The sequence below is a fragment of the Alligator sinensis genome, unplaced genomic scaffold (assembly GCF_000455745.1).
Source record: "Alligator sinensis unplaced genomic scaffold, ASM45574v1 scaffold108_1, whole genome shotgun sequence".
Taxonomy (NCBI): domain Eukaryota; kingdom Metazoa; phylum Chordata; order Crocodylia; family Alligatoridae; genus Alligator; species Alligator sinensis.
Window position 1 is genome coordinate 174,929 of NW_005842110.1, and position 22,995 is coordinate 197,923.

The following is a 22,995-nucleotide window of genomic DNA, read 5'->3' on the forward strand; positions in this document are numbered from 1 at the left end:
GACCGGCTTTTGATGCACCTTTTGATGCATGACTAGGTATGGCTGGCCTTGCTGGCTGCGGTCTGGCATTGGTGGCTCATGTTCATCTTGGAGTCAATAATGACTCCGAGATCCCTTTCCACCTCTGTGCTTTCAGAATTTAAGCTGTTGTGGCACACAGTAGTTTTCACTGATACACAGACGTAACCATCGATGGCATATCAATGATGGAACTGTGGTAGGTTCAGAGGCTCATGCACCTTTAAGTTGGCTTCCTTCATGGTTTGATATTACTTTCTGTTTTTCAATAAACTTAGACCCTTTCCTGTCAAGTAAACTCTTCACCTTGGTTCACACACTAATACATTCCAGACCAGAAACAGAACCTAAAACTCACACGCTACCCAGATAAAATTGACACTCTTTGGGAATAGAGTGATTTCACAGAGAATGACTAAAGCTACACTTTGCTACTAAAGCTGTTTGGGTTTTAAACATTTCTAGACTTCAACAGGAGGCCAAAGGAACTAACCATACATATCTATTTAAGGGTACAAAAGAATTCTCTTAACAACCCCCTCCCCAAAAACAAGAGTCACTGCTTCAGTGAAGCCAGCACATTCATGGCATGTTTAATTCCTATTTAGGACTGCCTTCTGTATGAGGAAAAGAGGGGGTGATGTTGAACATCCCCCCAGTCCTCTTCTTGCATACACCTTACAACTGGGAGTGTCAGTTAAGAGACTGTGGCTTACAAGTTTAGCAACATGCATTTTTAATCAGAACTTTAATCGGCTAAATTAACACGAGCATCCCTATAAAGGCAAAATCTCCAAAGAAAGAACAGTTATTAGGAATGCCCCATCTTCCTGCATGAGATGAATTATTATTTTTGCCCATTTAAAAATAAGTTGCAATTCATTAACTTATAAGTTAACTACCCACATACACACACCATACTGCATTTCCACATCAACAATTCAGGGAGCTCCAAATGCTTTACAAACCTGAATTATTTTTAACACATACACTTCATGCTGCACATGGCCTGAAGTGAATAAAATCAACTGATCCAGTGCATGGCCTTACCTTGGCAATGTATACTCTTCCTGCTTTGGAAAATCCTGGACTCAGCTCCTCAACCTAAAGTTCAAGACAAAGGGAAAATAACAGCAGACACTAGGATTTACAAGGGGCCCATTTTGAACAGTTCGGCCTGACCTATGCAACGCCCATCTTTCAAATCAGGGCGTAAACGTTGCTTTTAACGTTCAGGGCTGTCCTTAAGCTGTGTCAATTTAACACCTGTTTAGAAGTTAATTTAATTTAAATCAGTGCAACCCATTGTGCAAGCATTCTTAACGTAAATGAAGAGTACCTTCGTATGCTATCTTTCCAGCTCCTTGTTAGACGTGGTGTCCTCCTTCAAATACCCTAGTTGCTTCCCTGCCTCATTCACTGTCAGTCAGTCTAGTTTCTCCTCAACTCATCTTACTAGCCCTATTTCCTTCCCTCTACACCACCACTTTGTCTTCACTTTCCCTAGGCTTCTTGTTTCAATTGAATTCTAACCCAACCAAGCCTGACCTTTGCTCTTTCTGCATTCAAATCAAGCTGCCTCCTCTTCATGCAGTCTGGGCTCCACAAGGGAAGCACCAAGAGAGCAAGACAGAAGCCACTGGTAACTGGACTCAGAACTGGGTCAGGCTGCAACTGCCCAGAATTTCAGCTGCAGGGGAAGACCTGTTCAGCTGGTACACAGACAGGGCACATGCTTTTAGCTGCACAGCTCTAGCAAGTCTCAACTGAACCTGTATGATCTGCAAAGTTTCAAAGGCTTATAACTTGCTGTTAGGCATATACTGTGCCATTTGCCACATCCATAAAAAATCTGGCAAAATCTGACCAACATTAGCTGCCTGCAGAATTTCATGTACTGCTCTAAAGGTGGGAAAGGGGGAGAGATGGGAGTAAGATTTCACAGAAAAAGGTGTCATCGGGCTTTTTTTAATGCATTAGCAAAACATTCTCTGGAATGATTGAACCTTTTAGGCTGAAATTTCCGAGAAAGATTCATGTCAAAGGCAAATACTTCAATAGATAAACCCTGGCAAAGTTGCAAGCAAGTGAGACGTGTCCAAAGGGTTCCTGACACTTTCTATCGTAACAGGCAGAGTGACTAGCCTATCTATATAATTTAGAGAGCAATGGAACTATGCACGTCTGTACAGATTTCATTAAAGAATTCAATAACAGTTTTTATCAAGCTAGGCCAAACTACAATATTGTTTAACTCATTCATGTCATAGAATACTTTGTCACAAAAAAGTTGTGTGTTTAATAGTGTGGACCCTGTTCACGTTAAAAGGGAACTATTAATGATCAGAAAAGAATGACACCTAGTAGGTGAGGTTTCTATAGCAAAAAAGTGCTTTCCAAGGGACATAAGCAATATACTTCCAAAAGCTTTGAATATATCCCATGAGACACTCATGTATTATAATTAAAGAGCCTCCTCGTGAGATATTCTGCAATGTTAAAATGACTGTTGTTCTAGGTATGAATACAAGTGTTTCAAGACTCAAGTTCAAACGCCCGTAATACAAATCATATCCTTAACATAAAACCCTGAGAGTGTCTTTCACTGCAGTTTTGAAATCTACCTCATTTCCACACTAGAAATCATTTAGTGGTTCCCTTGTTCCTTTTTCAGTACCTTTAAAAAGTTTTGCAGTGCATCCTGGACAGTGGCATTAGGGGGTGTTTCAAATAAGGCAGAAGCGGTCTTTTTTTCAAGCCATCCCAGGTGAGAGACCTATGATGAAACAGTAACATAAAACTATCACCATGAAAATCAGGAGTAAGCTCATGTCACCTGGAATTCAGCAATACTCAAAACCAAGAGCATGCAGGACACTTGCACATCCACAGAACTCACACGCTAAACCTATCCATTAGCATCTGCTCAAGCACACAGATACATTTATCAATACAATCAAACCCCATCCCTCCTTCCACCCCCTTTCCTATCTTATGGTAGAAGTCAAACTTTGCAACTTTAGCTACTGGTTACAACAGGTGTATGGATATGTAAACAGGACATCTTTGTAACAAGATTTATGGTGGTGCAGCGGCCCAGGGAGTTTTAAATTCTACTATCATCTTATAATCATATCAGTTTCTTGCACCTTTCACCTACATACAAGAGCAGGTCAAATATATTTACCCCCCTTCTCCAGTACACAAATATCAGAATATTGAGGATTAAGTCCTGTACCAGAACATGTCCCCAGCCCCCCCAACCCCCACGCCAAAAGAGGAAGGTTAAAATTGGCTCAACAACACACTCTCTTTAAGAAACATGTAGTTACAGTAACTGCTCATTGAAATCTCACTGTCATGGGCCCAACTCTTTTATTAATCTCAAATGAATCTCCAGAGCTGTTCACTTCTCTGGAATTACAGTGGAGAGCATGGAATTGCTATTTCTGAAAACAGCTCAGAACCTCTTCACTTACTACTATATACTTCTATAATCAATTACAGATTGCTAATTTGGTGCCAGTAAAGGAATCAGATCTTTGTAGAATAGAAGCTTCAGGCACATTCACAGGCAGTGAAGAACAGAACTAAATTATTATATAGGGCCTGGGTTTATTATATAGGGACAGGAAAAAGGACAATGACAGGCTGCTCAGATATGTAGATAGCACTTCCCTGGAAAACTAGAGGTACACAAAGCAATGTATAATTGGAACTACGTTTCAAGATGTAGACAGATAATGAGTAACAGTTGCATACAAAGATCAGTATAGACAGGATAAGGGCCTTGGAACTGAGCTTCCATCTGGATATAAATTTAAACTACATTACACATACTTCAGCAGTCTTTTGCTGCAACTAACTCAGCTAGAAGCACTTCTAACTTGTATAAATCAAGAAGTGGATGGTCTCACCAAGCCCTTATTTATTTTTATAGGCACTAAAACTGACTGATGGTATTTGACTTCCAGCTTTTCCCTGTCAAGGGCCATAAAGCAGCAGGCACGCTTCCCCTAATATCACCAATACTCTGTGTAGCAAACACAAATGAAACACACGCAAAGGATTATACAGATATATTGTACACGGGAGCCCTGGCCAGCTTTGAGATATCTTTGATCACATCCATATGTGCTCAAAAGACTGAAAGTGGTTTGTTTTTACTGGAGTGTAGCATGGGAAAAAGTAAGAACATGAGCAAATCTGTAAGCAGTAATCTTTTCTCATTGTTCTTTTTACCTTCCACTTCCCATACCCCTGGCAACGAATACGGAGATAAATCAGAAGCATAAAACTATCCAAAACCTCTGATTTTTAGCAGCTCAGAAGTGTGACTTTTAGCAAGTTTGAAGAGATATAACATAGAGGGGAAAATGGGAGTAAAACAGTAGTAATGAGTACATGAAAAAGTCAACAGCCTTTATTCTATTCTGGGTAAGAAAGTAAAAGGTATAGGAAGTATTTACTGACACAAGGCAAAAGTATATTACATCAGTAAGAGCAAATGGTTTTGTCAAACTGAATTATTATTTTGCAGACTGGAAATTTAAAAAAAATACATCTAGCTCCATGTGTTTCAATACCTCACATTGTTCTCTATCCCAGCCTTTGATCACTATCTGAGAACCAGTGCATAGAAAATGTATACTAGACCTGAAAACATTTACACTTATTACAGAGTGCATTTGTAACATTCTCTCTCTGCTGTGGGAATGGAACTCTCCTGAACTGTAGAAGTTGCTAGAAAAAAATTTTACCATTCAAAAGGTGGGATTGCAAATCCTAAAGCAAAATAAATATTAATTTTAGCTATAGTTGATATTTGGAGTGTAGGTAGACTAGGGTTAGATTAGCTAAATCACATATTCATACCATATAACATAGATATTCAAGTGTAAAGATAACAAAGGACGAAGGCTCAGCACCAGCTTTCTGAAATGAACAGTGACATTACAGTGCTCCACCATGTGGTAGGGAAGCCAGTTTGCACTGAGCAAATTACTCCCCTAGGATGATGATGCCTTTGGGAGCAGACAGATGAGCAGTACATCTATCCAACCTACATGGGTGCACAGGCACTACAAACTTTCTAAACAGTAACTTTACCATGAAGCAGGGTGCCATACATTAATGTAAGACTGCATCATGGTGACACGTCACTTCTACCATGGAATAAAATTATTATACAACATAAGTGTGTCTACAACCGAGGATGGGAATCTGAATAACAAAGATTAGCATCTAGGAGAGGGAGTCCAACTTCTGAGCAGCCAATGGCTGCACCAGCATGAATCATGCCCCCCCACCCTGAGGCTGTATGTTGTACAGGCACCTCCTGCACAACACACATGGTGTGCCCTCCCCCACATTCCCTGCTATACCCAGAGTGGGGCCACAAAGCAGAAGCCAGAGGAGGGAGCGGGGAGGACAGAGACCCTGGCTGCTGCTGCAGCCAAAGCAATGGGGGAGTAGAGGCCATACACAACCCACAGGCTGCCAGTTGGACAGCCCTAGTTTAGGATATTGTGTCATGAGAGGCATAAAAATTAAAACTTTGTAGTCTTTGTAAACCGGGTTGAAAGGAATGAGTACATTTGTTTCTAGATCTTGCACTGCAAAAGATTTTTTCATGTGTCAAACATCTTTATCAGTGCTCTTCTGATACCAGTTTAGTACTGAAAATAGAAGCTGTGGACCCCAGGCAACATTCAATTTCTATGGACAGATAGGGAACTTCAGTAGGTAGGAGATTTCCCTGTTGATCTATAAGGATTTTCTAACACAGCATTCAGCTTCCACTACTGAACAGAATTCAACTAAGGCTTATGCCAGATGGACTGTATCTGCCATCTCTTCCATCCAAATGGAGGATCAGCTCCCAGAGAAAAACACTTAGAACATCCCAACTGCTGCCCACTGTGCATGATAACAGGCCAAAGAAAGCTATTTACCTGGTAGCACCACCTGCCCAAAAGATAGTAAGACTTGGGGTCATCCGGTTTCAGACTGACTGCTTTATCAATGTGTTCCTAAAAAAAACCCACAGCCAAAAGAAATAATTTTTTTTATGATAAAATAATTTTACTACATAAAAGTAGAGAGGTTTTATTTCAGGGATCTGAGTGATTTAAGTATCAATATTCAACAAAAAAATCATGACTGTGATTTAAGTGGCTTCAGCGAGCATTAAAATGCTGTTTTGGGTAACTAAAGTTCTGTGCATCTACACCAAGGATGGCTGTAGTGCAGGCTTCCCTCCTATGACTGCCAATATTCTGTAATCTTGAGGTGAAGGACTGTTTCTGGGGATAAAGGGGTAATTTTTTTCCATGACTATACAACTCTTTACTTCTTTTCTAAGTGATAGTAATTTGGATTTGTGCAGAGTAAGAACTTTAATCAAAACTCACTCATTTCACATTAGCCAAAATCGTTAAACTGGACTGCTGAAATCCTCTTCAACATTTCAGACTGTATCACCCATACACTGTCCGAATGACCAAATCCCTCCCTCCAACAACTTATCACATACGTTTTTAAGTCAATCTTTATACTCTACAAACAAGCATTTCAGACATAAAGCAGCATCTGTTTTTACTCACCTTAAAAATAAACCCAGTTTGAATGCGCTTCTGAATATTCTCATGTTCTGACAACTGGCCACAAATAATAGCATACCTACAAGACAAACCTTCAGTAAGAAATCACACATATTCTGTTGTAATCTCCAAACATTTTCCATCAGAGCATAACTTCTCTTCACAATTGCAATGTGAACCTCAACTTCCCTGTGTGATTGGGAAGTAGCCTATAAATGCCACAGATGGAGAAAATAAGGCAGCAAAAAATGCTAGACTTGACCCAAAGCATATTAGCAAGCCTGCAGAACAGCACTGGCTAGATCTCAGGGGTCCTAACATAAGAAAACCCTGTACTAGATAGCATTCCCTCTAATTAAAAAATAGTTATAGAATATTTGTTCAACATCCTCATTCTCTTCATCTGTCAACTAAATAACATCAAAATACAAACACTTCAGGCAGCAAAGACTGCATCCAAAGGCAGCAAGAGCCAAGAAGGGCAAACAGCAACACTAGTGCATCGCATGCTAGGTAACTGTCCATAGATAATGCAGGACTGACAGTGTTTTTGAAGGGGTTTGAAACTCTACTTTGAAGAGAAGTGTTGTGAAACTCTGTCCAACTCCCTCCTCCCATAATCACCACCAGCACTGGACAGAAGCTAACACAGCAAACATCTTTTATGTTGCAAACACAACCTAGTTTATAATTGAGCATCTTGCACCAAAACTGTCCCACAAAGAAACTCCTAACAAGATAAACAAAATTCTACTTTGCTGCCATCAATTTGTTAAACATCTAAAGTTCTAGTACACACCTGTGCTGATGGACACTGATATCCCTTGAGCAACCTTTGGGCTTTTAGTCACAGCAGAGGTTCATAAAGTATCTCATAAAAAAAAACCAACAACTTTTTGAGCTTCTGCTCAAAGACATGACACAAGATCATAAAAAAATTAGGTTGCTGTAAAAGCAAAATTTTATCCTTTTTTTGAAGGGAGTGTACTTCATACACTGGACAATGTAGAACACTGGAGCAGTAGCAATACAGGCTAAAGTGCTATGCACATGCTAGAGCTGTTACTGGTAGATAAGCATGCCAGACTCTACCTAGGTTAGTAGAAGGGTGAACTGAGAGAAGGACTGCATATCTCCAATATGGGACTAAGATGACACTTTCTGTTGCAGGTGCTAAGAGATGCTGCATAAGATACAACTCTGGCCTTTGAAACTCATAAAACTGTGTAAGAGAAGTTTCAACATGCTTTTAAAAATCTTTATCTCATACTAAAAATCTGATTTTCGTTGCTAATTACAGGCATCAATAGAATAATGCCTCACCAGATCAATCTCTGGCCCAGAAAGTAGCGACACTGCCACTGTCTGCTTACTTGACAGGTGGCTTGCAAAGTGTTCAAAATACAATTGGTACATGTTATGCTGGACTCCTTGGGGCTTGGCTCCCACACAGTGGCATTTAGCTAAATCCACACATAGGTGGGATTAAAGGGTAGACACACATATGGGTCCCTGGCTTCTGGGATTATTTAATTTTTAAATAAACCACATATTTCTAATCCTAGCGACTTGTAAAGAGCAGCTCCAAAATATTACTTGCGTACTTGAGCTGGAAGATAGCTAGGGACAGAGGGAGAAGTTAGCAATTACAGGAACCAGGAAAAGCCATTTAAGACCCCACAACTGTCACCAGAAGACACTATGCTTTCCTGGCACAGGGTAGGACACTAGATGCTTCACTGGTCAGCATTCCTTCCCTCTGGCCTTTTGACTTCGTAGGTCATAAGAAGGAAGGAAGAACAAGTAGTGGACAACACCTTCAATGCAAGAGAATGCTGTATTTACTTGCTCACCATACGCTCCTTTCCCCCCAAAAAGTCACCACTCCAAAATTGGGGTGTGTGTCTTAAATAAGAAAGCTGATTTTCTTCACCTGAATAGAAGCATGAAGCCATTGTGTTGCAAAATGACTGCCAGTTGCTCTCTCAGCAAGCAACAGAAAGGGTGGAAGCCAGTTGCTTTCCCTTTCACAGCTGCTCTTAGCTCACTGGCTGAGAGAGAAACAGACAGTCATTTTACAAAAGTTTCTCCACAGAAAGGCCAATGCTAGACCATGTCTGGAAAGACCAGGTCTTTCTCTCTAGCATTCTGCCTTCCAAAAAACAAGGTATGCATCTCATTTGGGGGCAAGTTGTATGGGGAAAAAATATGGGAGATTGCACAGATTACAGAAAAAGAGCAGACATCCTTTCTTTCACATCTTGATCAAGAATTAAACAGTTTTTTTTTTGCTTAATTTATTCTTCACTGGGCATCTGAATAAGCACCCCACTGAGATGAAGGGCTATTATTTAGGCTGTCTGTAAATTTGGGCACACATTTCTAGTACCTTAAACTTGACCTGAGTGAATCTGTACAGCAATCATAAGATCTAGAGACTTCCTCTGCTTTTTAGCATGACAATATACTCACCTACATACTATTGGGTACTACATACTAACCTGGCCCAATAGGATCCTTTGATAAGAAAGCCATGCAGACTTTAATTAGTATAATATTCAGCTCTTAATAATGCTACCCATATCAGACGTTTTCATATTTCGCTGGCCTTAAAAGCTGTAAGTGCTGCAGCAGTAATACTGCTATATGTCATGAAATGAACAGATAATATATAAAGAGATCTCTGAACGGGCTCTTGACTCAGGTCCTGGTCTATGAGACACTGTGCAAGCTACTTTTGGCCTCAGTCTTATACTTGTACCTCCTGTTCCAATGCATGCCTTGAGGTGCAGGATGTCAGCTGTTGGTCTCTGAGACTTTTTAATTTCCTAGCCTTGTGCCCTTTAGACCTGACAAATCCCCTCCAAAGCCAGTTTACAATGCTATTATGGTTTCTGCTTCCCTCTTTCATTTGTTTAACTTGGCTAATTCTTCAACAGCTGAGCAGTTCACCTTAATTCATTTTCTGAAGTGCCTTCAGACACATTTTACAGAATTGAAAGACTATTAATAATAGACAGAAAATAAAAGGCCAGGAGAGGGGATTTTCATCTCCTTTAAACATAAGGAGAGAAACATAAGGAGCATTACATAATCTCTGAAACACAGTATGGGTTAGAAAGTCCCATTTCAGAAAGATGCTAAAGCAATTCCTGAAACTTTGCAGTATGCCACTTGCAGAATTAATTATTAACCAGAACTGCTCATTTAGCTATTGACCTGGGTCAAACCACAAGCTCCCACAGGAATCTCAACTCAGTTATGGGGTCTCCATTTTGATGAAAAATGAGCCCAGCAGAGCAGGAATGGCTTTTACCACAGCCAAGAAACTATGTCTGCCCTCCCTACTCAAGTCCCAGAGCTCAGATCACACGGTCAGGCAGAAACCTCATTCCCAGCACTGAACTCTGTCTGGCTCCAGTCTGAGCGCGACTTTCAGTCTATAGGCTGACAATGTAAAACATAGAGGTGCTTATTAGACCAGCACCTCCAATTTACCAGTAAGAGGATCCTGTCAACATACAGAGTCCCTTAGCCTCCACAGTTGGTGGTCTCTGAAATAGCAAGGCTGTTGGTGGTTCCTTCCTACAGAGTACAGCTGTTAAATTTAAAAAAAAACTCCAAAAACCAAAAAACACCCAGCAAGCAAGGGTTGGCGGGGGGTAAAGAAAGCGAGAAAAGTAGATGGAAACATGGCCATTTCTAATCAAATGATAAAGAAAAATGAAGTAGGCCATTTAATAATGGCAATGGAAACAAAAGTCCAAAACTCAGATAGGTGAGCACTTCAGCAAAGATGGGAGAGACTGTTCATTTAATTTTTTGAACTAGAAGATCTATTTTGTGTACTTCAGAATCATGTAGAAATAATTTTATTTCTGTCAATATTATATGAGTCAATACAACTATGGAAGAACAAGAAGGACTGATAGTTAAAATCAGCACTATCTGTCATATTTCAAGTACAAGGCCAGCCAGTTACACATGCAAACCCATTTAGAAAATGTGGTGGTCAAGATGTTAGTCATGGGAGGTGCTTTATTCCTAGAACTGGCGCACAAACCAAAAAACCCATGCCACATCATAACTTTCAGATGCCATAGCTAGCAGTTTGGAGAACAGTTAGGGTAGAAAAAATACAAATTTTTAAACCAAGCAAATAAGTCATTGAAACACTCAACCCAATATACTATTTTAACAATCTGCTAAGTACGTGGACACATTTGTAATATATTTTTTTTATAAATCATATACATTAATTTTCCCTCTTTCCTTTGTACTATTACCTACCAGGCACAGGGATTAACTCTTCCTCTGGACTGGCAAGAGTGCAATAGGGATAAAGAATATGTAGCTGTCTGGATCAGTAGGAAACAGGTAATCCAGAACTGAACGGAGCTATTCACCTGTGAATAACCTATCTTGGTGAAGACCATGGAAACCTGAATGCCTGGACAAAACAGCTGGAGTAGAAAAAAAGGGAAGAAAGGGGCCAAGTGTGAAGAAACTAAGTTGCACTGAAATCTAAGAACAGAAGAACAGCGGGGTAGATGAACCTCAAGACATGTTGGGTTACATGGAGCCATCTGCACAAAGAATTCTGAGGGCTTGTCTACAAAGGGGAGTTGTTATGAAGGAGGCCAGAGTATGAATTTACAGTGCATTACGACTTCTTTAATACCCCATGGAGACACACGGCATACTCTAGCTTACCCTACTTCGGAAGTGGAAGTGGTTAAAAAACACAAACAAAACTCATTCTTCATACAAACCAAAAGTATCCATACAAGAAATGCAGAGTACCTAATGTGCTGTAAATTCATATCCAATCTTACTACGCATTCTCTTTCCCACAGATGAGCCCTGAGTCAGGCCATGGTTTGGCCACACTAGCTTAAAGACCCCACATACAATATACCAACTGCGTAATAAACACTACTTAGTTTGAAGACCATCTAACATCACTATAATTATTACTGGCTATCCTTCTTCTTACAAGGAAGACCCCAACATAAGATTATTAAGATTTGCTAGACAGACAATGGGAGACAAATAGTGGTCTTAAGAGCTGAAAAAGATGTGGGGTTTGCCCTTTTAGAAGAGCTACTTCTGGAAGTATTAACATAAAAAGGAAGATTAAAAAGGAGACTGCCTGAATACTGGGAATTTAAACAGCCTCTAAACCTGTGGCATCTTCCAGATTAGAACCACACTTTGGGCTGTTATTATTATTCTTACTTCTCACTCTTCCATGAAGACTCAGAATTAAACACACATATTTTCACTATAGACTATTTCATTTCTGGAAAAAACACAAGCTGAATGCAACCCTACAGTTTACCAGTTTCTCTCATGATTTAGAAACATATTTTATATTTTCTATAATAATTTTCTAGCGTTTGTAGAGTAATCCCTTTTGGAAAAGTGTGTTCTCTTTTCCTTTTTAAAAGCGACTTGATAATTATGATTTGAAAGTTGGCTGCAGCTCAACGCACAGTAACTTTTTTCTAACATATACTGCTTTTAAACACTGACATCTGCTTAGGATTCAGTGCCAGGACACCTCATTAAATACTCCAAGTTGGGAAATTGTGCGTGAGATTCATTTGATACTATCAACATCCTACAGCTAAGTATAACGAAAAGGGGTAACATTTCTTCTTGGAGGACACGATAAGTAAATGAAATAACCCTAACCCTGTGTTAGTCAACTGATACCACTTCATATAAAAATCAGTTTTTGAAATCTTGGGTAGGTGAAATGATTTATTTTACCTTGGGAGCTATATTATATTTTGTAACAGATGTTTAAATATTTGATCCCTTAACTCATTCATATGGACTGCAATATTTGATATGCTCAAGTTTTTGAGTAGTAGCCTTAAAAGCCAGAAGTGCCATAGTTACAAAAAATGTTTTAATGACAGATATTCCATACTCCAACATCCATTCCTATTGATTGGAGCTCTTGTACTGAAGAAACCAGATATATCAAGAACTGTCTGGAGAGCCTTTTGAGCCCTCTGTTGCGAGGGCCTAAAAGTCATGTGGAGGTGTGGCTGCTTTGACCCTGCCGCTCTCCTCTGAAGGCTGAGTAGTACACCTTCCTCCTGAAGAGATTTAGCACCCCCCCGGGATAGGCTTAGCCTAGCGTTACTGCTTCAACATCTCACAAGCCTTTTGAATCACAAGGGTACCAGGGGAAGAACACAGATAGAAATAGCTACACCATTAGGTGAAATCTGCTATCTCTTGTTGACCCTGTCTGAAGCCGTTGAATTTGAAGCTGCTGTGTGCCACATCCACTTTGGTTTAAGCAGTACATCAATAAACAGGCCTGACTAGTCACCCTCAAGAAAAATGTTTCAGGATATCCTTCAGCTTAATTTGCTTTTTCTGGGTAACCTCCAAGGACTAATCTGGCATCTATACCTAGAAAACCGTTGGCTCTTCCACAGAGGCAATGGATGGAGTCTTATCTGGGGAGGAAAACAATATGACAAGAGATTGGTGATCGCTTGGGAAGTGATCATCCACGCTATACTCCTTCTCTCTCTCTCTGATCTGTGGTTTGAACCAACCATAGTTTGTAGGGGTATGTCAGACATTAAGCTGTCTGAGGTACGGGTCATGCCCAGGAGGACTGCTACAGCCACTGCTGGTATGGACAGTGAGTAGGATACACAGAGAGGCCCCGAGTGGGCTGTTCCCTGAAGCCCTGGTGATCATCTCATTCTCCTCAGGGACTTTTCTCTGCACTCTTTGGCTCTGGGAGATATACCAGCTGCGTAATTCTTGATGGCAAGGAGAGAGTAAACCTACCGTGAAGGAAATTACTCTGTCTGTTCAGAGTACTGTCACTATTAGGTCCAATAGGGTTCAGCCATGACCTCCTGTAGTCTTACAGGGAGACAAAAGACACAACTGAAGGACTTCAGGGCGCCACATACAACAGTGCCCACAAAGAGTCCATGTGCCACCACAGAGGACTGCAATGCTTCTGGGAAGCTCAATGACAAGATGCTTGAGGGCTGCAACTGCCCAATTAAAATAAAGCAGATTGTAACATGACTTTGCCCTTGGAACTTCTCTGGAGGTGTTCCCAGATCAGACTCAACTTGCATGGATCTTTCAAAGAGAGTTTCAGCTTTGCTTTCCTTGTCCTCACGTTCTTTTTGAAAGACAGCCTGAAGATGGAAGAATGTGGTAGATTATAGTGCTTACCAAGACACAGCAGGCACTGGGAGAGCCTTGATCACTGACTGACACAGCTGCTTTGCAGATGAGCAAATATTACAGCCTAGTGCCTTGGATCAGCCATTTTATACTTTCTTTCAGGCATGTTATGAACCACAGGAAAACATCACTGTAATTTATTGTTACTCTTACCTAAAAATATCCAATAAACCCAAGTAGCAATGAGAAGTTATATTGTAATAAAAGCTTTATGAACTATAGAGAACTAAGCTAGTTCCTGAACACTGACACAAGCTCCATCTTGCAGTAGTAAGTACCAAAGGTAAGTACCAGGGATTCTAGTTTTCTCTGTTTAAAACCTCCAAATTCACTACTTTAAAACCCCCCAAATCAGCCTTTTTCTACGATTAAAATGAAACACCATCATATATATAGGTACCAGTTGAACACAATGTTTTATTGATATATTTACAATTTTAAAGCAATTTGGAAACGTACCAGTGCCTCAATCATTGTAATAAAATTAATTCTAAATACCTATATATTTTTAAGTTTGAAGGTTTTTTATCACAGAAAATGAGAGCTTCTCCTGCTCTCTTCGCCCACCAGGATATGGGTCCAGCTGCAGTTGCTTCTCCCGTGCAGGGAGAATATCTGCACTTTTATCCTTAAAGAGAGAAAATCTGCATTTTTCTCCTTAAAAGGAGAAAATCCATGTTTTTCTGCACTGAACGGAAAACCCAGATCCCTGCTCATGACTACCCCAACGTTTATGCTGCTGTGAAGGGGTGTAAGGGGACAGTCATGGCACAGGAGTGACTCTGATCTTGTGAAACAGGAAACACATACCCAACCAAAAGACACTAATTTTCTCCAAGTAGTCTAGAGCAGTGTTTCTCAAGCTGTGGGTTGTGACCCAATAGTGGGTCGCAAGAATATCTGAAAGGGTCACAAACAAACTTTAAAAATGGATTCTTCTTTAAAGGAGAAAAACATGAGAAACTGTGGCTTTTCCCATGCAGGCTGGCAGGGTTCCATGCCCCCCCCCCTCTGCCCCGCCCCCAACCCCTACCTCCACAATGGGGATCTGGGGTCTGGATACGGGGGGCAACAGGTCAGGACTGAAGGGTTAGGACTGGCCATTGATGTTTACAAATAGATCCTGGTACAAAAAAAAAGTTGTGAACCACTTGTCTAGAGACCCCACAGCTCTTTCCTGGGATTAAACACCTTGTTGATACTAGTGTCCCACAGAACTTCCAACTGTGTCCTTATTAAGTACCCTCCTGGGAAAAAAATCAAAATTTTATGAGTTCAGCTCCCCGATGGATCTCGATATACAATAAAATATCCCTAGTTTAAATGGTAGTCAAGGATGATGTTGAGGTTTTGTTATATACCATCAAAACCACTAAAATAAAAGTCAATTACTTTTAAAAAATAATATAAATCTCCTGAAGTCTCATACTACAGGGTTGAAGGAAAAAAGAGAGAAGAGATCCTTTATTGCATTTCTCCTTACACTGTTAAAGCTAAAGACATTCTAGAAGTTAAGATCACAGTTCAGCTAATACCCAATGATCGGTTATACGCAGCCTCGGGGTCACAGGAACTACTACAGTGAATTGTCCCCATGATCCACCTAATTGGGTATAATACATTTGTTAACAACTAGCAACAGAAAGGTCCAAAATCTTTTTGCAGTTTGTTCTAATCCACAATCATTAGAAATTGACTTCAGTCCTGAACCATGGCGTTTTGTCTTCTAAAAGCTATTTTTGCATTAGCTCTGACAACAGTAGCTACCACTGTTTGTTACTCATACTAATGTCCAGTTTCTCTTCAAATATTAAGTTCATGACCCCTGCAACATCCTGTAGCAATTAGTTCCACCAGCAGGAGATTGTGCGGGCCGGGAGCGACCCGAGCCCTTTTCCGCACTGCACGCGGGCTGTGGCCAGCAGCCCGGGCACGCCGGGTCGGAGAGGGAAGGCCATCGAGCTGGAATTAGGCACAAACGCGTAGTGGTAGTTTAAAAAATTGTTTACTTACACCGAGATGGCAGTGGTGCAGGCTGAAAAACTTGCTTAAGTTGCGGTTACAGACAGGAAAGAAGAGAGGCGGACAAGAGTTCTAAACTCGTGAACTCTAGCCCAATCCGGCTGAAGGCTCTGAACACACGAGCCCGTCGTGTCAACCGAAGAAAGTACTCGTACAAAAGAGCTCTGAATAAACTCACACGAAGTTTGCTAGGCTCCGTGGGTCCTTCTGCTCACTCATTCACACGGAGTTTGCTAGGCTCCGTGGGTCCAGTTCTTTTGCGCGCGGGAAGGGATACGTCTGGACTGCGGCGGAAACCACTCAAGCCTCTTATACGGCTAGCAAGCCGATCACTAGCCGCCACATGTGAATAATTTAGAACTGGCCAATAATGGGACTCAAATTAGCATACAAATGGCGGGAACTCTTTGCAACGAGCATTTCTGTGCTGCAACAAAGAAACGCACCCTGCAAAGAAAGCTTCAAATTGGCGGGAAATTCTCCCTTGCACCGGGGTTCTCTTTTGCAGCAGAAAACTCCACCGTGCAAGGAAGCTATAATTTAGCGGGAACAATTTAGCAGTGCCGAAGCACACAAAAACAAAAATCACACCCTTTGGGTTGTGACAGAGATCTTTTACATGTTTGTCATGGTACTTTCCCCTCATTAAATTAAAAAACAAAACAAAACAAAAACAAAAAAACAACCTTCCTTTGCAGTTTTACTTGAAAACAATATTCTTTACTTGCTCTCCTACCACTGCCAAAGAGTGTTACTGTAGACTAGGGGTTGGCAACCTATCGCCCTCATGCTGGATTCAGCCTGGTAAGCAGTGTCATCTGATTCTCAAAGGTAGGGTATTGGTGGCAATTCAGCAACAGGGCAGAGTGGCTGGAGGCTGGGACCTCGGTGTTGGCAAGGAGAGAGACAGCCCATCTTCAGAGCTAAGCTAATTTGGCACCCTGTTCCTAAAAAGCTGCAATCCCTGCTACAGACTAGGGGTTGGTAACCTATGGCCCACGGGCTGGATCTAGCGTGCAGAGCCACTGAACACGGCCAATTTCAGGGGTTAAATAGGGATGCATAAAATCTATGTCTGAACTCAGCATCCTCTGGATGAGACAACTAGGCTATTTTGACTGTGGCTGAAAATCATAATTTAAAATGTGGTTTTATAACACTGCTTAATGAGACAGTTTTATAAATCCCTCTTGAACTCTAACAGACCTTTAAATAATAATAATAAAAAAACCCTAACTTTCCAGCCTGCTCATATTTGCCCTAAAGCCAGGCATTAGTAAGGAAAGAAACCCTAGAGAGATGTTGTGTTACTCAGCATATGTGCCTGTAAATCTTACCAGACTTTTGGGAGACTGGGCCTCCAGTTCCCAGTACTGCTGGTTACACATGGAATTTGAATAGCTAGTAATTAGTGGTGAGGTTTGTAGCTCTGGCTCCAGTTAAGAGCATACTGCTTCATCTTTCTCTTGTTGCTACGCTGGTTAGTTAAAACAAAAAACTCATGCTGGAACACTGCCAAGTTTGTGAACGTTCATATGCTCCTCTCAGCATCAACTGAGAATGTCAAAGACAGGAAAATTAATCAGCTAAGTGTGGGGTGAGAAATGGAAGATGGAGCAACAACTCTTATGGGGTTGTAAGAGTTTTTCTACTTGCAAACAAATCAGACACTTCTCTCTCTCCCTGGTCTATTTTCAACTCTTGCAAAAAGGAGATTTTATCACTATGCTGCAAACTGAAGATTGTAGAGAATGATGGCTCAGACACCTTAAGGCAAAGCTGTGGATCTAAAACCAAAGAACAGACTCATAGCTTTGACCAGAAGAAGAAACAGGGCCAAAGCGTGTAGGAAGAGAGACATACATTCTAGAGACTGGATCCAAGAGATAGATGGAGTAGAGCATGGTCCAGATTTACTCGCCATGTTAAACCTAACACACATCAATCATGGGTACCCTGGCCTTGACCCCAACAACATCCAGTGACAATTAGTTCCACAGCCATGAGCTGCTTTACATATTTGTCACAGTACTTCTCCCTACTCCTTAACTAAACAGAAAATATTCTCTGATGTTTCAGTTGGAAACAATATCCTTCACTTGCTGTGTACAACAGTCAAATAGCATTGTTGTAGACTGTTAAAAGTTGCCGCATTTCACTTCAGAGATAGATGTATATAGATGTACATTGGTGGCGTATACTATCAGCACAGCCACTGATATAAATGATTAAAGATAGCCTTTCTGTCTCCAAAACAAAGAGGCATAAAAGGGACAGAGGGCAAGGAACCCCTCACACAAAATATGTTGCAGGGTTGTTGGTTGTAGCTGTGATGGCCCAAGGACACAGGCAGGCAAGGTTCTTTGGGAAGATGTGATATCTTTTATTAAACCAACTAAATAGTTTGGAAAAAGTTCTTTGCAAGCTTTTGGGCACAAACACCCTTCTTCAGGCATTGGGAGATTCTGCTGCTATGTGTTCTCCAAACTCAAAACCACCATTCACATCATTTCCATCTGAACTACAAGAAAAACTTCAGACCTTGATCCCTCCGTTACCCAATCCAGGGACATTTTACATGCTCCCTAAAATCCACAAACAAGAAAACCCCAGCAGACCCATAACTTCCAACCGTGGAACCTTAACTGAAGAAATATCAGGTTTCATCGAATCCATCCTAAAACCTCTTGCCACCCAAAGACCGAGTTTTATCCAAGACGACAAACTTTCTGTGAAAACTCTAAAACATAGACCACCTTCTCAGCAATACCCTTCTAGCCACCATGGATGTTACCAGCTTATATACCAACATTCCACACCAGGATGGCATCCAAGCCTGCCTCAAATATCTACAAGAGCAAGATTACAACTCAGAGTACAGACCTCAAGATATTACTGAACTTACACACTTTATCCTCACACACAACTTCAGTTTCAACATCCAACACTTCCTCCAGACCATGGGCATAGCTATGGGCACCAAAATGGCCCCACAATATGCCAACCTTTTTATGGTCCACCTGGAAGAAGAAATCTTCAAGAACTGCACCATCAAACCCATGCTATACCTGAGATACATAGATTACATTATTTGGACCGAAAACCTGCAATCTCTGATTGATTACCATCATAAATTCAACAATCACCACCCCTGCGTCAGACTATATCTCTTGAATACTCTAGCACCAACATTTCCTCTTTAGACACCGTGATCAGTATGCAAAATGGTAAAATACAAATCACCATGTACAAGAAACCCACGGACCAATATACATATCTACACAGAACCAGCAATCACCCTAAACGCACCAAAAAAAGCTGTAAATTTACAGTCAAGCTTTCTGATACCACCAAATTTGCACTGAGAAGAATACCTGCAATCGTCACCTCACAAATCTCAAAAGGGCTTTCCCCCGACAAGGACACCCCTCCAGAGAGAGAGATTGCACTTTTGAAAGAGCCACCCAGCTACCATGTAAAGAATTGCTGCCGTACAAAAAAAATATCCCCATGAATTGTACACCATTAGGTATGACATACCATGCTTCCCTGGAACCTATATGGAAATTCTCAAACAACTGCAACCCACAGTAGAAGAAGACCTAATTCTTAAAGAGATCTTTCCAGACCCACTGATCCTAGCCTTTAAACAAGTACCAAACCTTGCTAAATTAATCACCAGAAACAAACTTCCTATGCCCCAAAACACACCAATGGATCCAGACCACGCCAGAACAAGAGTTGTAAAACCTGCCAAAACACCCCACAACAGAATCATAACCATTCCTGGATCTTACAGCTGCACCTCCAGAAATGTAATATCTCTCATCCAGTGCACCAAATGCCCTGATGGAAAATACGTAAGAGAAACCAAACATCAGAATGAACGCACACCAAAAATCCATCAAAGACAAAAGTATCCAATTATCTGTGGGTGCCCAATTCTCACAAAACAATCACTCCCTTTCTGATCTCCGAGTTTTAATCCTCAAAGGGAACTTACAAAACACCTTTCTTAGATAAGCCTATGAACTTCACTTCATAAACATACTGGATACAAATCATGGACTTAATATAGACATTGGATTTATGACACATTACAATCTGCCTGACATCAGACACACCAGGTAACCACAAGCTAACCACCTGCAGTCCTTCACACATTTCCCTCCCCCTCCCCCCATCTCTACTCATTGTCTTCCAAGCTTCTATTCATTTGCATTTTCACAGACTTCTTCAGCTTCTTTTCTACCTTGAAAAACACATAACAGCAGTAGAGTCTGCCAGTGCCTGAAGAAGGGTGTTTGTGCCCAAAAGCTTGCAAAGAATTTTCTTCCAACTATTTGACTAATCTAATAAAAGATATCACATCTACCCAAAGATCCTTGCCTCACAAAGAACATGGCCTGCAAAAGAGGGATATAGTTCAACAGCATAGGATGGACTCAGTAACCTTCCAGCTCCTCTTACCAGCCCCCATTTAGGGAGCATGGCTGACACCCAAACAAATTCTAACTATATTGGCTTCTCTAGCCAAGAAGGCCATAAAACCAAAGCACAAATTGTAGCAGGTCTGGGACTGCTGTAAATGACACAGCCAGTGGCCTTAGTGAGCATCTGAGATAGAGTGCCTCAAAGCCAATCAGTCTCTTTCCCCAGAACCCATTTCTGCACCAAATGCAGGGAGGGCTTCAAATTGAGACTCTCGTGTCTCAATTAAAATGTTCAGGGACTCCCTTGGCCCTTTAATATCCCTTAAACCAGGAATAATTCAGGTCTTTGGCAGGTGTCCATTCTGTTATACTAGCTTGTTGCTTTCCAGCAGGCGTGCACAACTCAAACTCTGAGGGCCACTTCCAAGGTGCACTTTCCAATGGAGGGTCACTATCAACTGGATCCACTCTGATCAGATGCACCCCTCAGCATGTTTGCAAGTTGGAAGCAGGAGTAACATGAAGGACATGCAGATGAATGAACTGCCACACACAGAGACCACACAACTCACTGCTACGCCTTCAAATCCCCTTCTACTTAAAAAGTAGTTAAATGAATTATAGTGGGTCTTGCTTTTCAGCAATATCTTTCTAGCTCTGTTTTCCCTCTAAAATTCTGACCTTTTCACATTCTCAGGCTAACATGAAACCAGTCAGCATTTTAACATAGGAAACTAATAGCAAGTCCTAAGGCCAGCCAGTATCCCTCCACCAATACAAACCTTCCTGTTTTTGGTTGCTGAGACATAGGAGAAAGGACATTTAAATGAACAGGTGATCATTTCACTTCCCCTTCTTCACTCTTAAAAGATAGATTAAATCCAAGAGACAGTGAAACTATGTATTTAATTCTATTCAATTTAACACGCTTAAAGCTAACTCTAGTTGAAGAAATTTAAATTGAAGGGAAAACAAACTAGGAGACTGTGCTGTGTGGCATGTAACCACAGATAAAGAAAATACCTGAACATTCCTCCTAGTCAGATCAAAATATATTTAACCTCTCCTTTCAGCACTATTACCCAACAGAAGTAATCTCTTGTCACCGATTGTGTAAACTTCCTCACATTGCCACTGTCTTGACTCTTAAATTGAGAGATGATCCAATCACCTTTAAGGATGAGGGCAGAATTCAGTCTCTTGCTTCATTAAAACTTTAGCTCTTTTCAGATGCTGCAAAAATGGGGTTAAATTCACACCATTTACTGCTGTCAGGGGAAGCCTTCCCTGATCTTACTGGATTTTTAATTCAAGTATGTTTTTCTTTTGAGTGCAATGGTACAGAAGCTGCAGTTTGCAGAAGTACAGCCTTGGAGAGGTGGTTTTTGCTAAGACAATCTGTACATTGGGGGGGGGGGGGAATGTTACTTTCAAACTTACTATCTATCCCAGGTTATCAAGGTCTAGCCTGTACTTTTATACACATAAAAAGAATAAGGACATCCAGAATGCCATTCCAGATAAAGGGCACATGTTGAGGTACGTGTATGCGGGGCTAGAGGACTGGATATCTCCAGAGGCTTGGCTCATAACTAAGTCACAAATCTTTTAAATGGTCTTGAATGGGGGATTTGGTGGTAGGGGTCTGCTACAGACCCCCACATCAAGGGGAAGAAAGAGATTCGGGGCTCCTGAGGCAACTCTCGGAGACCATAAAAACTAAAGAGGCGGTAGTCATGGGGGACCTAAACTACCCGGACATCTGCTGGGAGTCACAGACAGCAAAGTCCCACCGCTCACGCAGGTTTCTAACCTGTGTACAGGACCTCCACCTGACACAGGAGGTACACGGTCCCACTAGGGGGAATGCCATACTGGATCTGGTATTGGCAACGGGGGATGACATGGTTGGGGACCTCCAGATCGGTAGCCATCTGGGGGTCAGTGATCACCTAATAATAGAATTCACCATAAGACATCGAGTGGGTAAGGTAACTAGTAGGGTGAAAGTGCTAGACTTTAGGAAAGCTGATTTCAATGAACTCAGGCGATTAGACAAGGACGCACTGCAGAGTAGGAGTTTTGAAATGATGGGAGCCCAAGAAGGGTGGCTGTGCCTTAAGGAAATGATCCTTCGGGCACAAAGCAAGACGATCCCCAAGCGAGCCAAAAGCGGTAAAGGGGCCAGGAGGCTTCCCTGGCTGACCAGAGAAATCCAGGGCAGCCTAAGGGACAAAAGGGGAGCACATAAAAAGTGGAAACAGGGAGAGATCACCAAAGATGAATATACCTCCTCTGCACGTGCTTGTAGGGAGGCAGTTAGACGGGCCAAAGCTGCCATGGAGCTGAGGATGGCAACCCAAGTAAAAAACAACAAGAAATTGTTTTTTAGATATATAGGGAGTAAAAGGAAGGCCCAGGGAGGAATAGGACCCCTGCTAAATGGGCAGAAACAATTGGTGACGGACAGAGGGGACAAGGCTGAACTCCTCAACGAGTTCTTTGCCTCAGCGTTCCTAAGCAAGGGGCGCGACAAGTCTCTCACTGGGGTTGTAGAGAGGCAGCAGCAAGGCGCCAGACAACCATGCGTAGACCCTGAGATGGTGCAGAGTCACTTGGAGGAACTGGATGCCTTTAAGTCGGCAGGCCCGGATGAGCTCCATCCAAGGGTGCTGAAGGCACTG

At 41.5% G+C, this 22,995-nt stretch overlaps 1 protein-coding gene across 1 annotated transcript in view; it reads right to left on the reverse strand.

The window, feature by feature from the left end:
• The window catches only part of RMDN3 (regulator of microtubule dynamics 3), a 71,123-nt gene that overhangs the window by 10,279 nt on the left and 37,849 nt on the right, over nt 1–22,995 (reverse strand). The window contains 4 exon segments of the mRNA XM_006024616.3: nt 1,069–1,122; nt 2,696–2,794; nt 5,973–6,050; nt 6,624–6,699. Coding sequence (XP_006024678.2) covers nt 1,069–1,122; nt 2,696–2,794; nt 5,973–6,050; nt 6,624–6,699 — 307 coding nt within the window.